General features: G+C 38.3%; 1 protein-coding gene across 4 annotated transcripts in view; it reads left to right on the forward strand.

Annotated features, from left to right (window-relative positions):
- The window catches only part of ARHGAP15 (Rho GTPase activating protein 15), a 321,555-nt gene that overhangs the window by 200,259 nt on the left and 97,397 nt on the right, over positions 1 to 23,899 (forward strand). For 3 of the 4 annotated variants that reach the window (XM_069021284.1, XM_069021285.1, XM_069021287.1), the window contains exon 11: positions 16,205 to 16,282. In XM_069021284.1, coding sequence (XP_068877385.1) covers positions 16,205 to 16,282 — 78 coding nt within the window. Of the gene's footprint in view, positions 1 to 16,204; positions 16,283 to 18,751; positions 18,981 to 23,899 lie in introns of those variants that run through there. The other variant, XM_069021286.1, reaches the window with a different exon arrangement.

Raw genomic sequence — 23,899 nt, forward strand, 5'->3', positions numbered from 1 at the left:
CCAAGTGCCATATCTACACAGCTTTTAAATTCCTCCAGGGATGGTGACTCCACCACCTATCTCAACCTCTGTATGTATTATAATAGTCATTATCAGCTTTGTGTTCAACAACATGTTCCTCAGGATTTATTTAGCTTAAGCAAAATTTTAAGTTTATTTGGTACTCAAAAAAGTGCATCCCCATCCCTGAGGACCTGAGGGAGGCAGTAGGAAAGTACAGGGTAGTTCTGCCAGGGTATGCTCACCACCATCTTGGAGCTCCCAGTAAACGCACAGTGTTCCTGGGATACTTCCCAGCACGGTTAGACCAAACCCATCAGCCAGTGGCATGAAGGATTTGTTCTGGCAAGGCTTCCCTGAGAAGGGAAACCTCAGGAGACTGACCTATCCTGTGCCATTTTATATTTCTGTCTGAGTGCAGGATTATTCTCCAACAGCACTTGGCCCCTGAACAACCACAGAAATGTATTTTGTGTTTTTTCTCTCTCATATCTTTCTATCCTCAGAGCAAGAAATTTTTCATGAATAGCAGTTTGTTTCCTACAAGCTCATTCACTGATCTTCAGTTCTTGTTCTCTGGAAACGCATTTTCCAAGGTCTTGTTTGATTCTCCCAGGCCTACACATGCTTCCTTGCTTACTCTGATATAATTTTACATTCTGTTTCCAGTGGCTTTAGAATTCAGTACCCTGAAAGTTACAGAGATCATGTTGCTCCACCAAATGATCTGAGCTCCCAGTTCTGCTAATTTTGTACTGTTCATTCTTTCCCACTTTGGGATAATCTATTATGCTTGGATCCAGGCACGCACTAAAAGCTAATACTTCCATGAAGAATGCACAATTTGTACTGTTTAGCTTGTGATGAGATTCCTGAAGTCTTTTATGATTCTATCTTGCTCCAAGGAGGCTTCTGCTCCCAACTTTTATATGCACTGAGTGCAAAAGGAAAGAGAAAAAAAAAAGGGGGAAACAAAACAAACTGATAGGAAAAAAAATTGCACGCACACAAAAATATCCAGCAGTTCAGCAGATAAAGCCTTTTTCCAGGGAATTCTAGTGTGCTGAAGAAATCTGTTTCTGAGGGCATTGAACTGTGTTTACTTTAAAGTGTCCAACGTGCATAAACTCAAATGTTCAGATGAATGCAATATAAAACAACAAAGTTCTGAGAAAAGCCCTTGCAAGTTTGTGATTTAAAATGTTTGGTGCATTTATTTTTTGGTTTTTTTTTTTTTTTTTTTTTTTTAATTTTACTTTTTTTTATAAACTCTTCCTTTGAGTAGAAATTAAGAGCGGTTGAATTTAGTGCAAACATATTGGCAAGCTTTCCTCAACCATTTCTGTCTTCAGGCTCAGGCAATCCCACTATAGCCACCTTTCTTAGAGTAAGAGCCAGTTAATAGTGTTGTGCAAGGTCCAATTCGGAGTTGGCTCTGGAGGGTATTCACTCTGGGGCCTCTGTGTCTGCTAGAAAGCCACATTCTGAGTTAGAAAAAAATATCAAGAAGTGTCAACAGGAAACATCACGGAAGGGCATACAAGACAAATTAGAGAAAAGGAGACAACAGACCAAAAAAAAAAACCAAAAAACCTACGAAAAAAGGAATAAAAGCCTTGGAATGACAAGGCACAAAAGAGAATAAATATATAATTATTTAAGAATTTGAAAGAAGAGACTCTAAGTTGGTTAGAAGAGGAAAAAGCCATAAAACAGGCAGGCATTTGAACCAGTTGTTGTCTTTGTCATAGTTACCTGATACCTGGTTCATTGATTAATCTGTTCCAGAGACATGTATCCATTTCTATGAAAAAAAAGGGGGGATTTGTATTTTAAGCCATGCCAGTAACAACAAGCAGACACTCAGTGTGCACCAGAGTAACATTTACAATGCCTGGGCCAAATTCATGCCTTGTGTAATTTTATTGCTTTTACTGGAATTACACCAGAGATGAGTTTGGCCTTTTGCCTTTTTCTAGCATTGTATAATATATCTATTTGTGAACATGTAGAAGGAAACAGGGCATTTTGTCTTCCGAATTTTCCATAAAACCCTGTTCAATAGGCATAATAAATAAAACAAACCACTTAACCTACGAAATAAAAAAGAATCAAACAACGTTTTCTAGATATTAAAATAATGTTAATACACTTTGTAAATCAAGGAGTTGACACTTGTACGCGCTGAAACAAAAAGTCCAGAGAAATTTAAAGGCAGCTGACTCTGTGTGTGTTACTTGCTCCGTGCCAAAGAAAGAATGAAGGTCCTGACTCACCCCCTGGTCAAAGGCAGATTCAGGAAAGCTCACACATGAGGGTATTCACCTCCTAGCCATGAAAAAGGTAAAAAGAGAGACACAAAACTCCTCTCTTTTCCCCCTGAATAAGCTGAGGCTGTGAGGCACCATGCCCTGCTACAGTACACATGCCATCACCGACAAGGAGCTGGCAGGATTTCCACTGCAAACCCCATTTAGTCAGACTTTACAGTTCAGCCATTAATAGAACACTTTGGGCTAACACTCGACAAAATGAATCTTGGCCTAGAAGAGATGTTCACTCACACACACACACAAAAATAGAAGTTAAGTCCATTAAGTTCCTTTAAAAGGAAAAGAGGTGTAGTTTCAGATCCTTTCTATGTCTCTCTGCTTAAATAGGAAGTTATATTTTTTAAAATATTATGAAGGCATGATTCCACAATGCAAACTAATCACTTTTCCTATGGGGAAAAAAAAAAACAAACCTACTACAACGACACTGTAATTTTTTCAAAAAAGTTTTGCAGCAGTAAAAGAAAACACACTATAAAAGAAGTTTTACTCTCTGTATGCAACACTATGGGGTCAGTTTAAAAAAAAACCCGTCTCCTTTTTTTTTTCTCCCTGCAATTCAAGAGAGCAAATAACTGCAGTTGTATTTTATTACTTCAATTATTTGCAGCTTGTGTTTCATCAATGTTTTAACCATATAATACCACAGTCTAATGGGATTGATACCTAAGTGAGAGAAATTGTACCAACAGAGAGCTCCAGGAGGAAGGCAGAGGGCAAAAGAAGAGGGCAGCTTCAAAAGGAGGCTTTATATGAAGGCTTTCAGTTCTTTAAGAGAAGATTTTTTTTTAGCTTGTTTTGCTCCCCTGAAATTATGAAACCAATATTGTTAGCAATCTAGTAAAAGAAATTGTCCCTAAATTGGCTACTGCATGAAAGACCCCCAGGGAACTAACAAGTCTTCCAAAGATCTCCAGTTGTATGTTGGCTCAGCAGATTGTTTCATTACAATCAGGATCCACACGGATCATGGATGCAGTTGTAAAGCAAACCAACTTCTTTTGTTTTCACTCAGTTTGGGAGGAATGGCATAGATGTAGATGAGAGCAAAATGAGAGCATTTTGTTTCATAACCCAGCAGATCCCATACCTCTTGGATCCTCCAGCTCTCTCCTTGTGGTTCCTTCATGCACCTTTTCTGGTGTCAGAGATGATGCCTTTCAAATAATTGAAATTTTTGGGAGACAGATATTGCAATCAGAAACTGCTTTCTCATGCTTATTCTGCTTTGAAATTGATATAGGTTATTTCTTCCTATAATTCCTGCTTTATTAATACAAACCTCTGTCCACCAAGACAGATGGAGACTTTTCTTGAAGGACCTGAATAGATCTAGTCTGTGGTCAACAGTTGTACCTTACAGTTAAGGAAATGGGTCAGAGTTTCGTTGTTTCAGGGCCTTAAGTTTTATCTATTTGAAAAAAATGTAGATACTCAGATTTTCATTCAAGACTTAAAAGAAAAGACAGGAAATTGTTTAACTGCCAAGATTATGGGCCATATACAGGTGATACTGTGGCTCTTAAAATCACCATGGATGCCTCCAAACCAAGGGTAAGGCGATATCTCTGAAATGTCTTCACTCAGAAGATAAGAAAGTCTCCAAAAGGCAGAAAGAGGTTGTTCCATGCCTCTTTTCTTCACCTCCCCAGGAAAAATTCCCCCCAATATTTCAAACCATCTGCTTTGATTTGTCAGTCCTGAGCTGACATAGTGTTATAGTGACATAACACGCTGAAGTAGCTGCCACCAAATGGCTTCCCCATGCCAGCAGTAACCACACAATGGTGTTGGAGGTACCACAGCTTTTTGTTTACTTAGAAAGGAAATAATTTTGATGAGTGTATGGTATCAGTTAGCAAGTGTTGAGTTCCTCATGGTGATACTGCTCATGTTGACTTAAATGGAAAATGGATCAGCTCAGAAAGCTTTAATAAGAAAAGTTCCTCCGTGTACTTGTAGTGATGCCCTGTGGAGCTACGAGAACTAAAAATCTGTCAGCATACTTGGTAGAAACTTTGTTTCATGGTTCTCTAACTCATATGATTGAGATTAAAGTGAACAAAATCTTGGCACATAGCTTGGCAGGCGAGAAGCATTCCTGTGTTTGTGTGTGTGAGACAGAGGGACAAAGACAGGGGGAAATTTAGCAGCCACTCATTCGGTGTTAAATTATCAGGTGCTACATATTTTTAATAAACCTTTGTAGAAAGATAAGATACATCCTCTTCTACTGAAAACTGCTTTCACTTAGACTATAAACTTAACTTTGAATAAGCTGAGCATCTCCTCTACCACTGAAAACAAAACCATTCAAATTCTCCAGCCCAAACAAACTGCAAGCCAGACTTGAATACAAACAAAGAGGTGGAAGGTGCTGGAAGGGTGCTATTTATGCAGGCAGGTTTTCCTACTTTGACACGAAACCAGAGGAGCTACACAACACTTTATTCACTGCCCTGATCTGTGACCTGCAGGACTGTCCTCCCAGCAGTGGCCACAAAGACACAATATTTTTTGATACTTTTCAAACTCTCGTGACGTGGATGCCTGGAAAGTATCTGAATTTGCACACCAGAAATTGTTCACAATGGTGTCTTTTATTATCCCTATTTCAGTTGCATTTTTGAGTTCTGATACATCACACCTTAAAAACACAAAGGCCACAGCTCACAGCAAGTGTTCCTGTTAGAAACCCTGCAACTGCCTCGGATGTCTGCATAGTAAATGTCATTAATAATTACTGGAATTTTCACCAAAGAAGGAAATTAGATATGAAAAACACTTTATGCCAACTTCGTCCTTCCAAGCCTTCAGAAATACCAGAGGGTCTATGTGAGCCCTAGTAAAAGGGATGAGATTGGATTTCTACCTTCCTTACATCATTCCATGCCACAGTCAGCATTAAGATACAATGATTCAAATCAGATTTCTTCCTGTAGCTTTAAATTTTAAAATAATTATCTTCCGTGAAAATATCAAATGGTACTCCTATTTATGCATTTACTTCACCCAAAATTCAGCTAACAGATATCCAGTGCATTTTATTGCCAGCAGCTTAGGTTTTCTCTTATCAGAAATCAGTATTTTTATGCACCAGTATTTTTATGTATTTCTTGCATGTCTCAGCTATGTTTTAGTTATATAATTGGTATTTCATTGAGGTTTTTTTTTTATTATTTGCATATTTCAAAGTAGAAAGAAATTTCTTCCTTTTCAGACTATACTTTAGAAACATTTTTCGAAGAGTCCCTGAGCAACTCATACACAAGTCTTGTGCTGTTTTAGTGTAGTCTGTCATGGAATTCCTGTCAAACCACAGCATGAAAACTATGGAGCTGCTTCTGCCAAAGTAATGAAGGATGCACCAGTCTCTTAAGTTTTGGTACTTACCACTCTTTGTAATCCAATGCAGGATTTTTACGGTTTCTGCAGACACCTTGACTATGTGTTTTGCTGAGTGTTGCTTTGTTGATCAGATTTTTCCCAAATTAAATGGAGGCCAAAAGAAAAAAGTTTTTAAGTTACTTGAACCTGTCTGGGGACAGAAAACACAGTGGAAATGGCAGGAAAAATAATCTATATATATAGCTGCAGAGTCCTGCAGCTAATATGCCAAATTAAAGTGGAAAAATATGTAAGCACAATAGGTTTGTGTCATATTAAAATTAATGCCTCTGTTGTTTCCCATAATACTGCTTAATGTCACTGTTTTGTAACACTAAATATGAATTTTGCAAAAACAAGAAAATTTTACTCACTTCTTAGACTAGAGATTTAGACTACAGAAGGTGTTAGGGCATTCAGTGGCATCCCATGTTTTTCACCATTATTGGGTCTTTAAATGTGAGCAACGTACACTGAGAAAGACCCTATTAAAGCAAAAGTTATCTCTGTATGCACATGCACACACACCTTTGTGTTATCACATTTATATGTTAGGCAGATATGCAATGCTAAGAATTCAGTGAGTTGGTGTTGGATAGCTGTGTGAATACTTATCTTCCAAGAGAGCCTCTGGGTTTTCCACACAGCTGTGGACTGTAACACCCAAAGGTGTCTGATAGTGTGCCTTAGACTAAAGAATCTGCTTTTTAAATGTTTACTCCTTCTTAAAGATAAAAAGCAAGCACAAAGATAGATGCCTACAATACAATGTGAATAACAAATGCCATTACCAACTGCACATTAGAGCCCCAGCTCAGATTTTAGAGCAGGGTTCTGCACATTCCTCTGTTAGAAACTCAGAACCTCTGCTGTCTGTCCCCAAACAGGTCTGATTTCTAACTGCAGGACACAGACCCAGCCTTCTGTGCTATGCAACAAAACAAGTGCTACCCCACTGAGATTTCTTTAGCCGCTGTTGAACTAAACTCTGCCTTGGCATCCCTCCCCAGCGATGCTCAGGAGCTGGAGGATGTGTCCATGGGCAGCTGAGTAGGACCTGATCCTGGAGATAACACAGATAACCTCGAGACATCTAAGGCTGGACAGAGCACAGTGTCAGGCTACCAAATAATGGATCTGTTATAAAGAGTGTTGGGCCTATCTGGACTCCTCAACTATCTCTACAACCAAAATATTATGGAAGAAACAGTTCTATGACTTTCAATTTGCTGCCTAAATATCCATAGTCCACCTTAAACTTCCTATCCCAGTCATTACCATAAAAAAAAAAAAAAAAAATCTCTTTGCCAAGCAAAGGTGCTGCAGTCTAGAAAATGCAAACTCCTTACCCACTTTGGCTGGAGGTTTTCTTTGCCCACATATACAGTTCTTCCACTTCCAACTGTTCAAAGTCCAACAAGAAGCAGCTCTAGTCAGGATGGGGAGGTGACACTACTGATGTCTAATTTAATCTCTCCCTATTGTGAAAGACGGGAAAAGATTTGTCCCTGCTGTGCACTAAATTCTCTTTAAAATCAGCATTGGGAACAAGGGATCTTTGGAGAATTGTAGCTGTCCCTTAGCTTTAACCACAGTTCCTACTGGTGGTGTCAGTGGACCTGATTGGAAGTTCTGTATACTCCTATAAGGCTATTGGACCCCCCCCAAAGTGCAGTTTCCTTTAGTGTTCTGATGTTGCTCAAAAAGCACAGGCATGATGTTGGTGATGATGGATCCCCAAATGAAGCACAGTTCAACCAAAGTGAGAGGATTTAGCAAAATGCATAAATTTCTTGTCTGCTACTGTTTGTAAGAGGCAGATCTTTACAGTGAGCCTAAGTCACAGCTGGCTTTTTCTGGAATGGTTTATGCTCTTGACCCTCCTCGGCTCTATAGCCAATAGGGAGTTGTCAGGCTACATGTGTTTTTAAACTTCTTTCAGCTAAATCAGAAATCCAAAAGCAAAACACAGCTCTCAGCAGTATCATGTGGAGTTGTGACACTCCCTGGAGGGCTGGGGTACATAAACCAATGAATGGATTACAATGAGGCATAAATGTAGTATTTTCATCCATGACAGATATAATCTCGAGCCTGTACTTTTCATGTTACTTAACTCTTTCAGAACATAATGTGTGACAGAAAATGTCTTATAATGCACATTGCAGTAAATATCAGTCAAGTATGCTTTATTGCTGAGCTCTACATGTTTCCAGAAGTTAACAGGCACAGCTGGGATATAAGAAACGGCAATGTTGTATATATTTCTTGAACATACAAAATACCTTGGCTCTCTTCTCCCCCACCCTCCACATTACATCCCCAGCTGTTCTGATCATGTCACACAGTGGATGAGTTTTCCCATAGTCAGCTTCTCCTAAAATGATAACCTTTTTTCAGGCTTTCATCCTCCCCAAAATAAACAGCATTATCCATATTGTCATCGCATTCAAATTAGACTATCAGAGTGTGGCACGGAATAATAGAAATGGAAGGTGGTAAACTGCCTGTTGGTAGCTGTACCTAGCAGAAAACAGTCAATGCAGGTAACATCCATTGATTTAATATAAAATCATAGAATGGTTTGCATTGGAAGGGACCTTAAACCTCATCTCATTCCACCCCTGCCACGGGCAGGGACACCTTCCACTATCCCAGGTTGCCCTGAGCCCTGTCCAACCTGGCCTTGAACACTTCCACAAACGGGGCATCCACAGCTTCTCTGGGCACCCTGTGCCAGGGCCTCACCACCCTTGATCACTCTTGGTTATCATGAAAAAAATTATACTTGATAAAGTAGCAGAAAACCAAAGAAATCTTATTTTGTTTCAGACAAATTAAGGATTGGTCAGAATGGACCTCCTAACCTGTACATGAGAAGCAGTAACTGCAGCAAATGAAAGGGAATAGGAGTGGTGAAGGAGGTGTTAACAGAGAAAACAAACACGTGAACAAAACAGAAATAAACATCCCCAAAAATTAAATACTGATGTGTTACAGAGAGAGAACAGCCACTTCCAAACATTTGGCAATTTCAGATATTATACTGTGTTGCATGAAGACAATGCTATTTCCTTTTAAACTGCCATTCCATTGAAACCAGCAAGCTGATGTGTGTACTTGAGGTCTGTATTTGGTAGACATTTTTTCCCCTTTAGCATAAACCTTGTTGATTTTAAAAGTGAACAAAGATGAATCAGGTGGTAAATGTATTCATGTAATCATTTTCATTAATAAGCTGTTATAAATAATAGAGGGAAGGTTTTAAGTGTATAATTCTCTTTCGCACAATTGAGATTTTTCCACATCTTCAGCAGTAAGTTAATTAGAATCACCTGCATTTTCTTGGGCGGACACCAAATGGATTGCAAACAAAAACAGATTAAAATAGCTGTAGCTCATGGCATACAGATGACAAGATTCACAAAGAGGACAATCAGGCAATGAAAACCTCCTCTTTTTCAAACATTTTTAAAGGAAATTCAGCTCTTGTGAGTCGCTGTAAAAAGACGTTTGTAAGTGTTTCGCTGAAAGACTAGAATGGCTTTGTTTCTGATCCCATGATGAGTGAAAGAAATGTTTAAGAAAGATCACTTTACAGAGAGATTCAGACTGAAATGTGATGACTGTGATTCAAGCCAAGCCAAAAATTACAGCTCAGAATTAAAGGGGATGGACGTGGCTTGGGAATCCATTTTCCCACATTCCTGAATCTCAATCATCCCAGCCAATGTTTAAAAGAAAATACAGTGGAAAGCAATGAGGTCACTTTGTTTAGCTGCAAGAAGAGGGACTAGCAGAATGGCAAAAGTATATATTGGAGGTAAGGGCAAAATTACAGTGAGCACACTGCGTGTTCGACGGCTTCATTCAAAACAAATAGTCTCAAAGCTTAGTTTAGTTTCTTGTTACAGGCAGCCTCCTGAGTAAGTCTTGTTGTTCCTGGGGCTTTTAAACCATAAACTTCTTGAATGTCAAAGCACAGCACAATAGAGGAGAAGACGGAGGCAGAGCAAGCTTGATTTGGGCATTAAGCAGCAGCCCCGCGTAGCAGTGAACTGTGTGCTCATTTAAATTACGCTTGCTTTGTACTCTTGCTGCCCTTATTTATTTGTGTATAAATATCTAAGTGGAAATTCTGCCATTGAGTGATATGAAACAGAATGAAGTATATCCTCCATCATATTCACTTGTTACTCATTCTCAGTATGTAATGCTCATATTCAGTGTTTTAATTGCTTCCATTAAACGGTTTCTATAGGGTCTTGAAAACAATAAGATCTTAGTCAAGCTTTTCTCCTTTCATTGCATCTTGGAGTTATTACTGCATGAAAAAATGAGATTCTCTTTTTATGTAGGAATGCCCCTCATCTTCTTGATATTATTGCAGTCAAACATAGAATTATTTCTTTTCAGCTAATTTCCTAAAGAGATTCACCAAACCTCATGTCAGACACCTCCAATAGAGCCATTTCACAGCCTGTTAAGGACTGGTACAATATTCCCTCTCCTTTCTTTCCCCCACTATCTCTGCCTTTACTAAATTCTAAATCAGTGTTGGATTTCTACTGATCATAGAATAAAGAAAATCTTGTTGATGCTACTTTGAATTCAGGCTTGTCTGTCACAAGTCCTACAGCTTGGCAGTGCTGGAAGGGAGTCTGGTACCTTCAAATCATGTGGATGTAAAGGACATTTCTCCATCTTCTCTTTAATAGGAAGAAACAAAGCATATATTTTATGTTTCATGTTATTCGCTTTGCTATCAAGTGCAATGCTGTACTACAGATCCTATTTGTAGCCCATGAAGAGCTTCAGTCTCATCCCTGCTTCTTTGATACTCCTTTATAATTCAAGAGATTACATTAGTCCTGTTTGTTGTAGACTGAGCTCAGAGATCATGTTCAGATATTTATTTAAACCTCAAGTCCTTTGTAGCCTAAATCCAGAGTGCTGGATGTACCTTTTGTTTCTCCATACCGAACCTGATTTTGCCAGACTGTGGCTGTTTAAGGTAGTAGTTCAGATCTTCTGTAACCTTACCTGTCCTTGTCACCATTTAGTATCTCCCTGACCTTTGTGTCATCTGCTTGTTTTGCCAAGGGAATTTTTTCTCTCATTGTCCCGTCTCTGATAGAGGTATTAGATGGCACTGGATGAGAGCTCTGCTCTGGAGAGCTGTGCCAGTTCTGACCTTGCTAACTGATATCTCCCATTAACTACCACATTTTGAGGTCTGTCACTGAGCCAGTTTTTAATCCATGTAATATATGCCCTGTTAATTCTATAGAATGCAAGTGCTTTGATCAAAATGTCATGTGGCACTAAGTCAAAGGCAGCACGGAAAGCCACACTATTTCAACACCATTGCCTTCACCAACCAGACCTGTCAAATATTCAGTTCCATCAAAAAATGCAACAAGTTTGCTAGACAAAGCCCTGATTTCCATGAAACCATGCTGGTTGGGATTAATGATATTTTGTTATGAATTATTTGTTCATAGTGTCCTGAATTAATTATTCAAGTAGACTGTCTGTGACTGAGGTCAGTCTAGCCTGTCTCCAAGAGCATCCCTTCTCTGCTTTTACAATATTAGAATAACCCTTCAGCCTTAGTCATTTCCAAATATTTCTCTGTATTTTATTTGCAGATGAGAGGCACAAGCATATCATGGCCACCAATGAAAATGGATGTTTTTTAAAGCAGTGGTTATCTTTTTGTCCTTCAGATTGACTTCCCATACCAACCAGACTTTGATCTCCTGTTTATCTGGTAGAAGTGCCTAACACGGCATTTTTATGGCACCCATTTCCATAGTAGCCAGGTACTCTCTCTGGATGGGGGATGGACCTGTTTCCAAATCAATTGATGACATGTTGCTGGGATGTTTTAAGCCTCAAAAATGTGATAATCTGCTCAGAGGAGAACAAGAAGGGGGTAGTTCTGGTGACCAAAACAGCAGCTTTGTCCCAGCAGAGCAGAGCCAACCCCAGTGCCAGCCCCCAGCACTGCTCCAGGAGGTTTGGGCATATACCTGCCACATCAAGAAGCAGGAGAGGGATGTCAGCAACACTTTCTGAGGTGTAGCTCATATTTGCTTCATGGTTTTCATCATTTTCACCTCTGATTTCCATGGCGTAAGACAAAAAGTGTTATTTTTGCTCACACATTCACCTGAAATTCTGGGTACATTTTGTCACCCTATGCAGATACAGTATTTTAATGTCAAATTTTAGTGTGTCAGGTTCATTCTTTGATACTCTTCATGATTTTCCTTCTACTGGAATACACATATTGATCCTTTTGTGAAATTTTATTTTTGTTGCACGTTGTTTTGGGTTTTTCTCATCATAGTATTGTGACTTGGAGGTATTTGCTGTATGCCCTCATTTCTGCTTCTTTAAATGATTTCTTGCCTCACTTTTGTGCCCTTAGTAAACTTTAGAAAAAAAATTGTTTATAAATCAGATATTTATGGTAAGATGCATATGAAAACACGAGGAAAGAATTATAGTTTTAGGGAGAACATACCCTGATAATGACCTCTTAAATATTTGTAAAGATAGCCCTGGGCATCTGAGCCCACAAAATAGTTTATAATACAACAGCTTGATTGCATAATGATACTTTAGTTTTAAAACGTATGATCTTTCTGTTTATGGGAAGGCATAATAGGCTCCTTTGAAATACAATAGTTTTGCCCTGAACATAACTGATTTTAAATGAAAGGACTAACTAAAGAATGCCTTTCTTCAAGTTTGTACTTCACTTTGTTGTTGAATCCAGCACGACGGCTTCTTTTACAAAACAGGCCTGGGGACCACACCTATTTCAGGATACATTAATTGTGAAAGTTCCATGGGTTTCCAGGCAGGAAGTTACCTAGTGCTCTTTAAAATGTTGTGTTTTAAACTCTAAGTCTTGTTAAAAACCAGAGAAATTTCTGCATATCACCACCCCTTTCTCCCCGCACATAGAGAATTTCTTTTTATATTCAGTTTGAAGATATTGTCAAATAGAGATTAAGATTAGACAGAATCCAGTGTGAATTGGCGAGAGGGATTCTTTTCTATGCAACAGAAAGAAATTAATGAGAACATTTAACTGCAGTTAATAAATCACACGGACTACTTCAACAAATATTGAAATCTAGTATTTTAAAAAATTTCTTTGAATAAATATATCACCTAAAATATAATTGTTTGTTTAATATTTCTCTGCAACACCTGGTTCCAGCTCAGCCTGGTACTAGATCTGACACTGGCCTGCGTTCATAGTTACTTCCAGTTTGGATAGTAGTGCAAGAAACATCTTAAATAACTGTTCTTCTAACATCTCTTGTGCAGTGCAGAGTGACTACAACTTTCATTATTGTTCATGAATCTCAGCCAAGCCTGAGTCCAGTTGCCTTTTAACTTTCTCATCAGGAGCACCTGTACAATTATTTTAAACTAAAGTAGTTAAGATTTACTATAATTTGGCAGCTGAACTTACGTATTCTTGAGTAAGACCTTTTGCTACATTTCTTTTACCATTACAAATTTCAGCGTGGAAATATTGAAGTCATTATCGTCCTTTTGGCTATAATTTCTAATTGTGGGTCCATCCTGTTCTCAGGTTCCTCATTAAAACAAACAGAAACAGAGTTGGAGACTGGAATATAAAGCAAATAAAATACTTGTTCTCCTTTAGGGCAAAATCCAGTGATTCCTCCCCGATAAACCCTACTACAAAACACAAGAAGGTCATCCTATAGTGAACTAAAGTTGACTTTATTACAGTGAATATTCTTTTCCTGAAAGTTTCTTTACCACTACACTTAAGTTCCAGAACCAGATAGGAAACTGGGCAAGGCTTTTGTTTCATCTTGTTCCCTAAGTATTTATAGCCTGCCGTGAAGAAACACTTACAGCAGTGCTGTGATGTTTTTATCCTTGATAGAGGTGCCCTTAAAAGAGAATTTGCTTTGAAAATTGTTCATAAAATCAGGATATTAGAACTATGAAGATATATTTTTTCTCTCTTTCCCTGCCTTTCTCCTTTGTGCCTAATTGGATTTCCAAAGTAAGTTGTTAACAATCCAGCTGAGATAATGTGGTCATGAAAAGGATGTCCAAATCCACCAATTTGCATTGGTTTGGTTTGGCTTAACTTTCAAAGATCTTGGAGCAGAAAGTTGATGGCACGTGAATACTATAATTGGCTTAATTTCTAGATATTTTTTTCTCTGCCATATTGTATAGTGCCCAAATGAAATGCTAATCAAAACTCATTTCTGGACCAAAATTAATTTATTAACAATAATAATGCACTTGTGTAGTCCAGATCATGTTGCAAAATGTAATATTCACCAATTTACAACACAGCTTGTTCATTTTCACTTGATCTGGGTGACTTATGCAGGTTCCAAATGGATGCTCTTAATGTGAGACTATTTCACCCAGAGTGACATGGATTGTTTTCACTTACATATAACCAATGAGGTTAAGAACTGAATTCAGTTAGAACCAAACAAAAGTTAACATTCTGTCTGGTGGCTTGCCTATTTGTTAGTTTGATTTATTTTTCCTTTTTAATTTCTGGTTTAGACTTCCATTTACATGATGCAATTCTTAATCCTCTACCACAAGAATCCTGCAATCCTATGCTGGGAATTACTCTTTCACTCTCCCCTTACTAAAACAGAATTAGACTCCTCAGATTTAGATTAGAATTGCATTACTTAAACATTTTAGTAATTTCCATTTGCTCATATGTTATATATCCAGCAGATGGATAATTTCCAAGTTTTCTTGATTACTAAATCCTTTTTGATTTCTCTTAAATAAACTTTTTCTTTATCCCTCTGTAACCAAAGGGGAGATCTTCCTGAAATAAATCATCACTCTCAATATTAAGTTGCAGGACACCCACAGGTGCAGGGTAGAAGATGGTCTAATAAAACACACAGAAGCACAGAATTATTATTAATAATCAGATAAAGAAAATATTATTATTTTTTAAAATAAGTTTTTTAATGGAAACCAAATAAGGATGTTCCTGGCAGCATAGACATAAAATGAGAATTGTATTGTGTAAAGAGACAAAACAAACATACAAACACACAAAAGATTTTATTTGGTGTCAGTCTGCATCAAAAGGAAAAGTAAATTTTTTCCAATATTTCTAGATCAGTGAGAAATGTCTCCAAGCACTTGAGTCCACTGGCCACGGCACACGTGTGCCAAGGCGTGGTGTGAGTGTCAATAAAGACTTGAACCTCAGTGTCTTCTTCTTTAAGTGTTATCACAACTGGGTTTCTGGGCTTTTCCATTTGTTTTCACTCTTACCTATACCTTTATATTTCCCTTTTCCCCCAACTCAGATTGTAAAAATATTCCCCCTAGATATATTGTCAGGAAGTGTTTTCTGAAAATTTTTGGGTTTGACAAATTAGTGTTTTCCAAGAGAAAGGCTTTCTCTGAAACTGCTTGCCAAAACCTAATTAAAACTTGTGTTCCAAGGGATAAGTAGCCTTTAAAAAAACCTGGTTTGTGTAGCTTCTCTTGGCTTCTTATGTACTTGCAAGTTTTAAATGTGAAATGACAATGTATGTTTTAGTGGGTTTGATTTTTAAGCATGCAGATTGGGTCAGTGCTGCACCACAGCGAATTCTCCTGGAAAAGGAGAGCAGTTCCCATGTGCTTTGAAATGCTACAGCTATGCAACCGGGGCTGGAAGTGCTATTTTAAACACTCATATCAGCAGAGCTTGCTGTAGGAGATAATATGTCACAAAAGGGAGTATGACATCTAGTTTCACCTAGAAGATAAACCTTGAGTAGATATGCAGGGAGAAACAAGACTGTCAGGTTGTCCTTGAAAAGAATGGCCTATATTAATGAAGAAATGTACTCCAGGGCATATGCTACTTGGGATATTTAATTTCATCCTCAAACCTGTTTGATCCGCTATGAAGAATATAGTAGAGAAATGGTGGTAGTGTGGAGTCTCACACACATCATGATTTCAGGGTGGGCACCTCAGTGCTTTATTTTCAGAAAGGTCACAGCCTCAGAAATTCATGTCTGAAAAACCCAGACCCCAGACAGAGAAGTTTCCCTGGCACTATTAATGCAAACATCCCACGTCCAAGCATGGCACCGTGCCTGTCCCAAACAGCCCTTCTCGATGAGCACCAGAGCCAATTACCCCTCGCTTTCCTCTCACACTCAAAGCCCCTTGCAGAACCATATTCTGCTGACAGAATTACAAGATAATTACAGCTAGGTGTTTTGTATTCACTTAAGGTAATCTCTCACTTTTATTTTCCATTGTTGCTTTCATCAGTGAGGAGGCACTTCAGTTGCTGTCAGGTGGATTGTTTTTCAGTCGCTCGCCGCGCTGCTCTTCTTCATACTTGCAAGGGTGCTTCTGCCTTCCTGACAGACACACAAAGAAAAATACTTCTATGATCTAAAATGAAATATGTGTTTCTTTTTCAGGTCTAGATGTTGATGGAATATACAGAGTTAGCGGCAATCTGGCAACAATACAGAAGTTACGATTTGTTGTCAATCAGGGTAAGTGATTCCTCCACCCTGGTAATGTTTTGTTTAGTACTTAACTGTCTCAGATGACAGTATTTCAGAATCTGCTATACATTAGTGGCATAGAATGATGAGCCCTGTTTTAGAAAAGAGAGGAAAGGGAAGGCAGAAAGATATTGCACAGAGGGAAATGTCAGCTAGGAGAGAGGAAAAAGAGCAGAGTAAGCAGAGGAAAATAGTAGTTAAACTTGAGATGAGAAACAAACAACAAACAAATCTAAAAATACGAGAGGAAATGGAGACGTGAAATAAGGTGGCAAAAAGCAAAGCATATGTAGAAACCAAGGAATCAAAGTGAGGGGGAAAGAAAAAGATTAAAAGAAAAAATAGCAGATTGTTTGGATGTTGAAAGTTAAACAAAACCAAAAGTAGAACAGGGATCCAAAGGAAACCAGCGAAAGAGAACAAGGTGCTGAAAAGAACTTAAAAGGAAGCACTAAAAGTGGAGTACCTGCTCTGCCAAAGTCAGTGGAAGATTTACCACTGATCTTGAAAACAAAAAAATTTGACCCCAGAAAATGAAAGAGGAAAGATGAATATTTTGGGGACCTCCTAATCAGAATTAGAACCATCCTGTATATATTTACTGAACATATTTCCACAGATTCTGTGTATAATGAACATATTTCCAAAAATACAATAGCATGCTTTTCACTGATGTGGCCTAAAGAAATCTAACATTGATCAATAGATCCTGTTACAGGTGTGGAAGCTGATATCGGGAACTGATAAGGATGAATGACAAGTACATTCATCTCCAAATATTTTAGTACTCTTACCAAAGACTAACTCTCCCCCCACTTAAAAGCTTAGCAAATATCATTCATGATAGCAAACCTCTTGATATTACTTAACAAGAAAATAAGATCAAGTTTCTCAGAAATTAAGGAAAATACCAAATCTTAAATTTCATTAAAGTCTTTCTACACTTTTGAATGAAACAAGTATAAATGTGAAGCTGCTGCAACATTTTGTCCTACTTTTTACGACCTTTTTATAAGTTACCTGCAGACTATTACCAGAACTGCTAAATATTGTGTATTCTGTGTGGAGGTGATAGCTGCTGCAGAACAACTTCCTCAATTAGCTTGGTACTATACATAAACTAAGACTTTTGACTCAAATATTCTCATGAAATTGAGAGATAGGAGAGATGTAAAAATATTCCCGCCTTCAAGCCTCCATTTACATCTCTAGGGAAAGTTTCAGGGGATCAGTAGGTGTTTGCCACCTCCTCAGCTGCTCCAGATCAGTCTTCTTCAGCTGAAACTGGAGGGTGAACTCTGGTTTATGAGGAATCAGTATTTATGCCAGCAAGACTGAATAAATCATCATTTACCAATCAACCTCACAGTTTTGATTCATTACTTAGGTTCTCTTAAATTTATAGTTGCTGGGTATTTGTGTGTCGATAATGAAGCCTGCCTTGGCTTTCAAATGACTGTAAGCTGTATTTTGTTTGGAGACACACAGGCAAAAATGGGATTTTCTATCCTTCTTCACTGCCCGGGCTCTTTGCTCAGGAAAAAACTGTGCCATAAAAATAATGGTCCTGTCTATCATGTCTTGTGGCATCCAAAGGTTAACATACTTGAGGTTAACATTACTGCTCAAGTTTTCACCTAAAACAGATGGGCTGATACTGTAAAGCTAGACAGAAGTCTAAGCTGGCTTTTTGCAGCAGAGAGGGACCAGACACCTCTTTCTTCTGGTTTATACTACTGTGAAAAATGAAAATATAACGGTGGAGTTAATAGTACATTAAAGCCACTCTGGCACCATCTACTTAAGACATGTGCAAAAAAATCTGCCTCCTGAGTGACCAAAGGAAATTCAAAGAAAACTAATGCCCCTGAAGAACTGTCATCATCTTATCAGTTATGATAATCACAGTTTCTTATGTTAGTCTTTATTGATACAATGAGTGCATTCATGCATCTCGATGGAGGGATTTTCGATGGGCAGTGATAATATCTATCCAAACTCCCTTTACACATCCTTTAAAATCCTGTCTATAAAAAATTTCTATCCAGGTCTGTACTTAGGTTTTCCTCAGGTAAATGCATGCAGAAATGCTAAAGTTCAACTCCTGTAAACCCTAATGACACTTAGCAGTCCCCAGGGGTGACCCCAACACCATGTGAGGGAAATGGGAGAGCTGAGCATTGCAGACCCCAAAGAATAATCCAGTAATTTTTAATCAATAACATTCAAGAAGGAACACAGACACAAAGGATAGCCAGCCACTGTCTGAATTTTTTAAATAACATCCCTTTTCTGTGCTAAGTAGGAACCTGCAGGCAGGAAAGAGCCCACTGAGTCAAGGTGTACCTGAAAAATTCTGTGGGGAGATGGGGGAAACAGGATTTATCTATTTATTGTGTGCTTGAGAGGGCATTCTCCACCCAGTGTGTCCCAGAGCCTCTGTTTCCTGTCAATTAGGTGCAGCAGCTCCAGATGGCTTCATGAAGGAAAAAGTTACTAGGAACACTACTGTGTGCTCCCAACCTGCTTCTTTCCCAGCCTCGGAGCTCTGCAGTGGGAAGATGGTTAATAACTCCCTCTCCACCCATTCTTATCCCTCAGTAGTTATTGTGACCTCCTCAGGTCAATCCCTGCACCTTCATTTTTCAGTAGTTAACAGTGGGAAATGAGTATTTATACATATGATTTTGCCATAGCGACTTTTTTTTTTTTTTAAATTTAGTTAAAGTTTAATTTAATTATAAATGCAAACAAATGTTCTGACAAAGCCTATTTGCATTGTAGAGATTGACTGCAATCAGTTCTTCTACTGGCCAAATACTCGTTGGGCTCTTTCTTCCTGCTTGCTTTGCCATTGTGTTACACCTACATTTAGAGGATATAAATAATATGTATCACATTGAAAATTAAAGATCATAGAAGGCACTCTAGGCTGGCTGCCATATCAAAGTATTTTTTATTAGAATAATCATTAATTAGAATATAGCAAAGCTTTATTTGGCTCCTTTTCCTATACTGTTAATGTCATCTGCAGCATTAAAAGTGAAATGAGAGAACTGGTGAATATGAAAGGAAAAGAAACTAACAGTTGACAGATTTATCATTAAAGAAGAAATAAGAACAGTAAAAATATAAAAAGACTCTTGAAATTCTAGATTTTTAGGGATGAAGAGGAGTTTGCAATTTAAGAAAACCAGCCTGTTATCTTTTTAAATTCTCTGAATGTATTTTGTGTTTCATTCTCATCTCTTGAGGTAGGCAGCTCCTGAAGAGGCTTTTGGCCTTGCCAACATGAGCAGCAGCAGAACAAACTACCTTATTTACTTTATCCCTCTCACAGAGTTTTCTTTTTCTATAAAAGTCTATTGATATCACACCTTTTTTGCTTCTGTGCAACAGGATTATCTTTTATCTATGATTTATTTTCCCATTAAGAGCTGAAAAGATCAGTTGATCATAAGAGGACTGGGCTATAACATCTCTCAGCACTTTCGGAACTCTAAGTCATCATTTTTCAAATCACTGAATCAAGGCAGTAGAAGCTGCTTGTACCAAACTGACATCAGGAAATTCGTACTTTTCTTAGTCTATAAGCACTGAAAAATTTGGGGTTAGAAACTAAGCTACCAGGAAGTCGATATTTTTGGCTTAGAACCTACAGTAAAGGCTTCTGTAATAGCTGGAGACATTAGACAGCACTATCTATTTCTCTTATGATTTCCATATAATTGGTTAAGTCTGAAAGTTGAAATGTTAAAAAAAAAGACAAAAACCCAAATAGAAACAGACAAGGTACTTGGAGGAGTTCTGCTCCTTTAAGCAAGGATTTTTAAGCAAGGTCTAGTAAGTCAAATCCTTTACATGTATTTAAAAGGATATTCTTTTAATTCACACCTGTAGGAAAAGGGATAAAATAACATTTATGGGACTGTTAAACCATGTAAAGTGTGCTGGCAGTCCCAGGGTATGAGGTGCTACTGAAAAGATCCCTTGTTCTGGCCAAAAGCCCCAGGGAGAGTCTGACATGAGCCCCAGGCAGGGCTGCTCAGAGTCATTAAGGCACCACTATATGAACCTGAGGACAGGGGAGAGGTGCTTTTCAATAAAAAAACACGGCAGCACTGAGGCAAAAAGTGCCTGAGAAGAAAAACAAGAAAAAGGGAAGACCTTTCATCCATCAGGGTGTTTGTGAGTAAGAGTGAATTATTTCTGCTTTGGTTGAGGCCATTATGCTGATTACAGAATCCCAGAATGGTTGGGTGGGAAGAGACCTTAGAGCTCATCTCTTTCCAACCCCTTGCCACAGGGAGGGACTCCTTTAGCTAGGCCAGGTTGCTCCAAGCCCTGTCCAACCTGTGTACAGGGTGTGGGACACACACTGATGTAATGGGGTGAGGACCTTCTTTGTGCTAAGCCAGGTTTCTTGTCCTGCTTCCACACACCTCTCCCATCAATCCTCAATTAGCTCCACGCTGAAGACCAGGGATACCTGGGTGAGGAACTGGAACCTGCCCTCTTTGTGTCTCCTGTGCTAATCTGCTCTGTAGCTGGAAAGGCATTTGCTTTCTATGGCTGTCAATCAAGCAATTATCATGAATTCTAAATTAACCTAAAAAAAATAAATAAATGGAGCCATAAAGAGTTCATAACACACTGCTGAAACACTAGGATTCTATCCCAATGCATGCATGTTCAGGGAAACTAACCATAGAAATACAGATTTCAATACTTATTGGTTCATTCAGCAAGTGTTGGCTCATGCATAATACAAGAGAGTTCCTAATTGTCTTTATATCCAAAGCTTTGTTTGCAAAATGCTGGGTGTTTGCTGTGCAGATGACCTTTGTGTCCTGTTATTTCATTTGCAATACCTTGTGTGTTAACTGCAAAGCACCACAGACTGTCCAAAGGTCAATGACTGCCTTTTTACAGCTCTGTTACTACACTTATGTGCCAAAGCAGGGGCAAGTATAGGAATTTTTACCAAGGCTAAGTATTATGTTATTGCAGAGGTGTGTTTCTTGTGGAACATGGGAAAGGACAGCCAAAGATATCCAAATACTACTAGTTTGAGGGGGGGGAAAAAGTTAATTTAATATTATCCTTCCATTACCTCGCAGTAACAAAAAACCCATTTGGGCAAAAAAAAAGGATTAAAAATATTTCTGTTGTTTCTTCTATGACAATATAGCAGGATATGATTCAGCTTAAGGAAAAAATTAAGAGCAAAGTTTGAACCAGAAATACGTGAACTGATTGCGAATATTTATTAACTAAATAATTTAATAATAAAGAAAATGCCTACTTGATTAATTGTTACAGAGTAAAAATTACAATAAAACTGTCTTGATCAGTGCTTTGCAGAAGCACCATTACTGTCTGTGCAGTTGTTTAACAAGGATTTAATTGGAAAGATAAGTGAATGCACATTTAAAAGTATTGTTAATTTGCTTTATAATCACCCCATCCTTCACAGTATTGACAGCACCAGGCACAAACCCCTTTCTCTTTTACAAGTATTATTTTCCATATGTGCACAATAAATTCTGAAGCAGTAATTGGAAATTTTATGGATTTCAACATACCTAGTGTTTTGAGTTTATAGGTACCATATCCCTTCTCTAAAGGTTGTTCAGTGGTGGCATTTTAGGTAAAATCACTGCTTTTTTATTACCCATAGGCTTTTGGGGGTTGTGGTGTGGTAGTTTGTTGGATTTTTGAGTTTGCTTTTCTTATTTTGTTTTGTTTTCTTTCCTAAGAAATATCTAATTCCAATTTACTTTTCCTTTCCATTTGAAATATCAACAAAATCTTCGCTTCAACATTATTTTTGATTTAATAAACAACAGCCGTCAAAAACAGTAATCTTCAATATGTTTATATTCCATCTGCACTTATATTTATTGTTCTAAAATGGCTCAGATTAATCTAATTGACAAGTAAGAGCCCAGACCATATGAGCAGCTAAGGATGACACCTTTAACCAGCAGGATTCTTCAACCTAAATGACACGTTCTTTATCAATGAACCGGGAGAGAAGAGGAACAAATATTGGGATTTTTTTAATTTTTTTTTTTTTTTTTTAAAACATTGCTGATTCTATGAGCTTGCTGGGACCATATGTCTGTGTGAGCTGGGCTATCAGGAAGTGGAGTGGTTTCCCGGCTGGCTCTGCCTCAGCGGGCACAGCCCGTGGAGCTGACACGAGACTGGAGCTGCCTTTGAAACAGAGCCTCCAGGTCAACACAAATGGGCTGGGTGGTTATGAAGGACGCATTTAGGAGGGGGAGAAGAGAGGGAGGAGGGAGCTGGGTGAAAAAAAAGAAAGAGAAGCATCTTCTTTTCACAGCTTTATTTCTTTAAAATGAGGGAAAAAAAAAAAAAAAACAAAACAACTGGGGGGCAACAAAAAACAGGAATGATAAAAGAGAAAATAAAAAGCCCCACCCAAACCAACACAGCAACAAAAATTCCCACCCCAAACCAACAAAACTTCCCATGCAAAAAGGCCCAGATCTTTCATTGACCCAATATACCCATTTCAAAGGCAGGCAGGGGCTCTGATCCTGCCCCTAACAAAGGATCTGTGGGCACAGGAGAGCAGGTCCCCTCTCAGCTGCCAACTCTCAGAGAGCACCTACAAACATGGAGGGCCAAGAAGATTGTCATGGGCTTTATTCTAAAATTGCAGCATGGATCACTGGATAAAAGGGGCGAAATAGAGAGGGATGGTTCTCTCTTGCAGCCACTTTCCTTTTTGTTTGTTGGCCCCTAATTCCTTGTGTGCATACCTAGATGAGATTCCCCTTTATATCTGGCCAAATCACACATTTTTAGATGTTTTAGGTCATTGATTGTATTTTTCAGGCATATAAGAGTATCCATAAAAACACATGAACGTGCCTTGGTCAGGATTTAACCTTAGAGCCACCCTCCAGCCTTGGTGATGTTCCCTGTGTGATCAAGCACAGCCCAGGCAGCAAAGTCTTCCTCACGTCTGCCAGCAGCTGTTCATGTGACCAGTCTCGCTGAGGAACCAGTGAGAGTGATCCAAAGTTCACGATGGAAATACCAGGCTCAAACTGGGTTACTCGCTAGCTGAGAACCAAAATGTCTTGAAAGCCTTGAGTCAAAAATAGTTTTTTTTCTTTCTTTTTCACACTTCCCAGGCAAGCACAGAAAATAAAATGGACTGAAGCAATTTTCAAAAATAATTATAAAACAGCTTGCTTCTGGGTTAAGACCTGCATATGCCAAGCTGTAGCCAAGAATTTCTTTTTTTTTTAATTTTTTTTTTCCAAGCTTTAAAACTCTGACAACAGAATACTTTAATTGAGCCCACAGTAGTTGGTGAATCAATTAATATGTGCATGTTACTCATGTGAGTTCTTCTTTTCCTCTGTGTCTGTTTTAAGCTACAGAAAATTTATTATTATTATTCAAAGGAAAGTATGTTTTCCATATCTTCCCCTTCTCTTTCAAGAGGGGAGGGGGGAAGATATGGTACTTCCAAAAGTGACTTGTAAATATAAGTCAGGTGACAAAATCGAATGGAAATACTAATTTTTGCAACGAATACTTCAAATTATTTTGTAAATAATGTAC

Source organism: Aphelocoma coerulescens, chromosome 7 (genome assembly GCF_041296385.1).
Source record: "Aphelocoma coerulescens isolate FSJ_1873_10779 chromosome 7, UR_Acoe_1.0, whole genome shotgun sequence".
Classification (NCBI taxonomy): domain Eukaryota; kingdom Metazoa; phylum Chordata; class Aves; order Passeriformes; family Corvidae; genus Aphelocoma; species Aphelocoma coerulescens.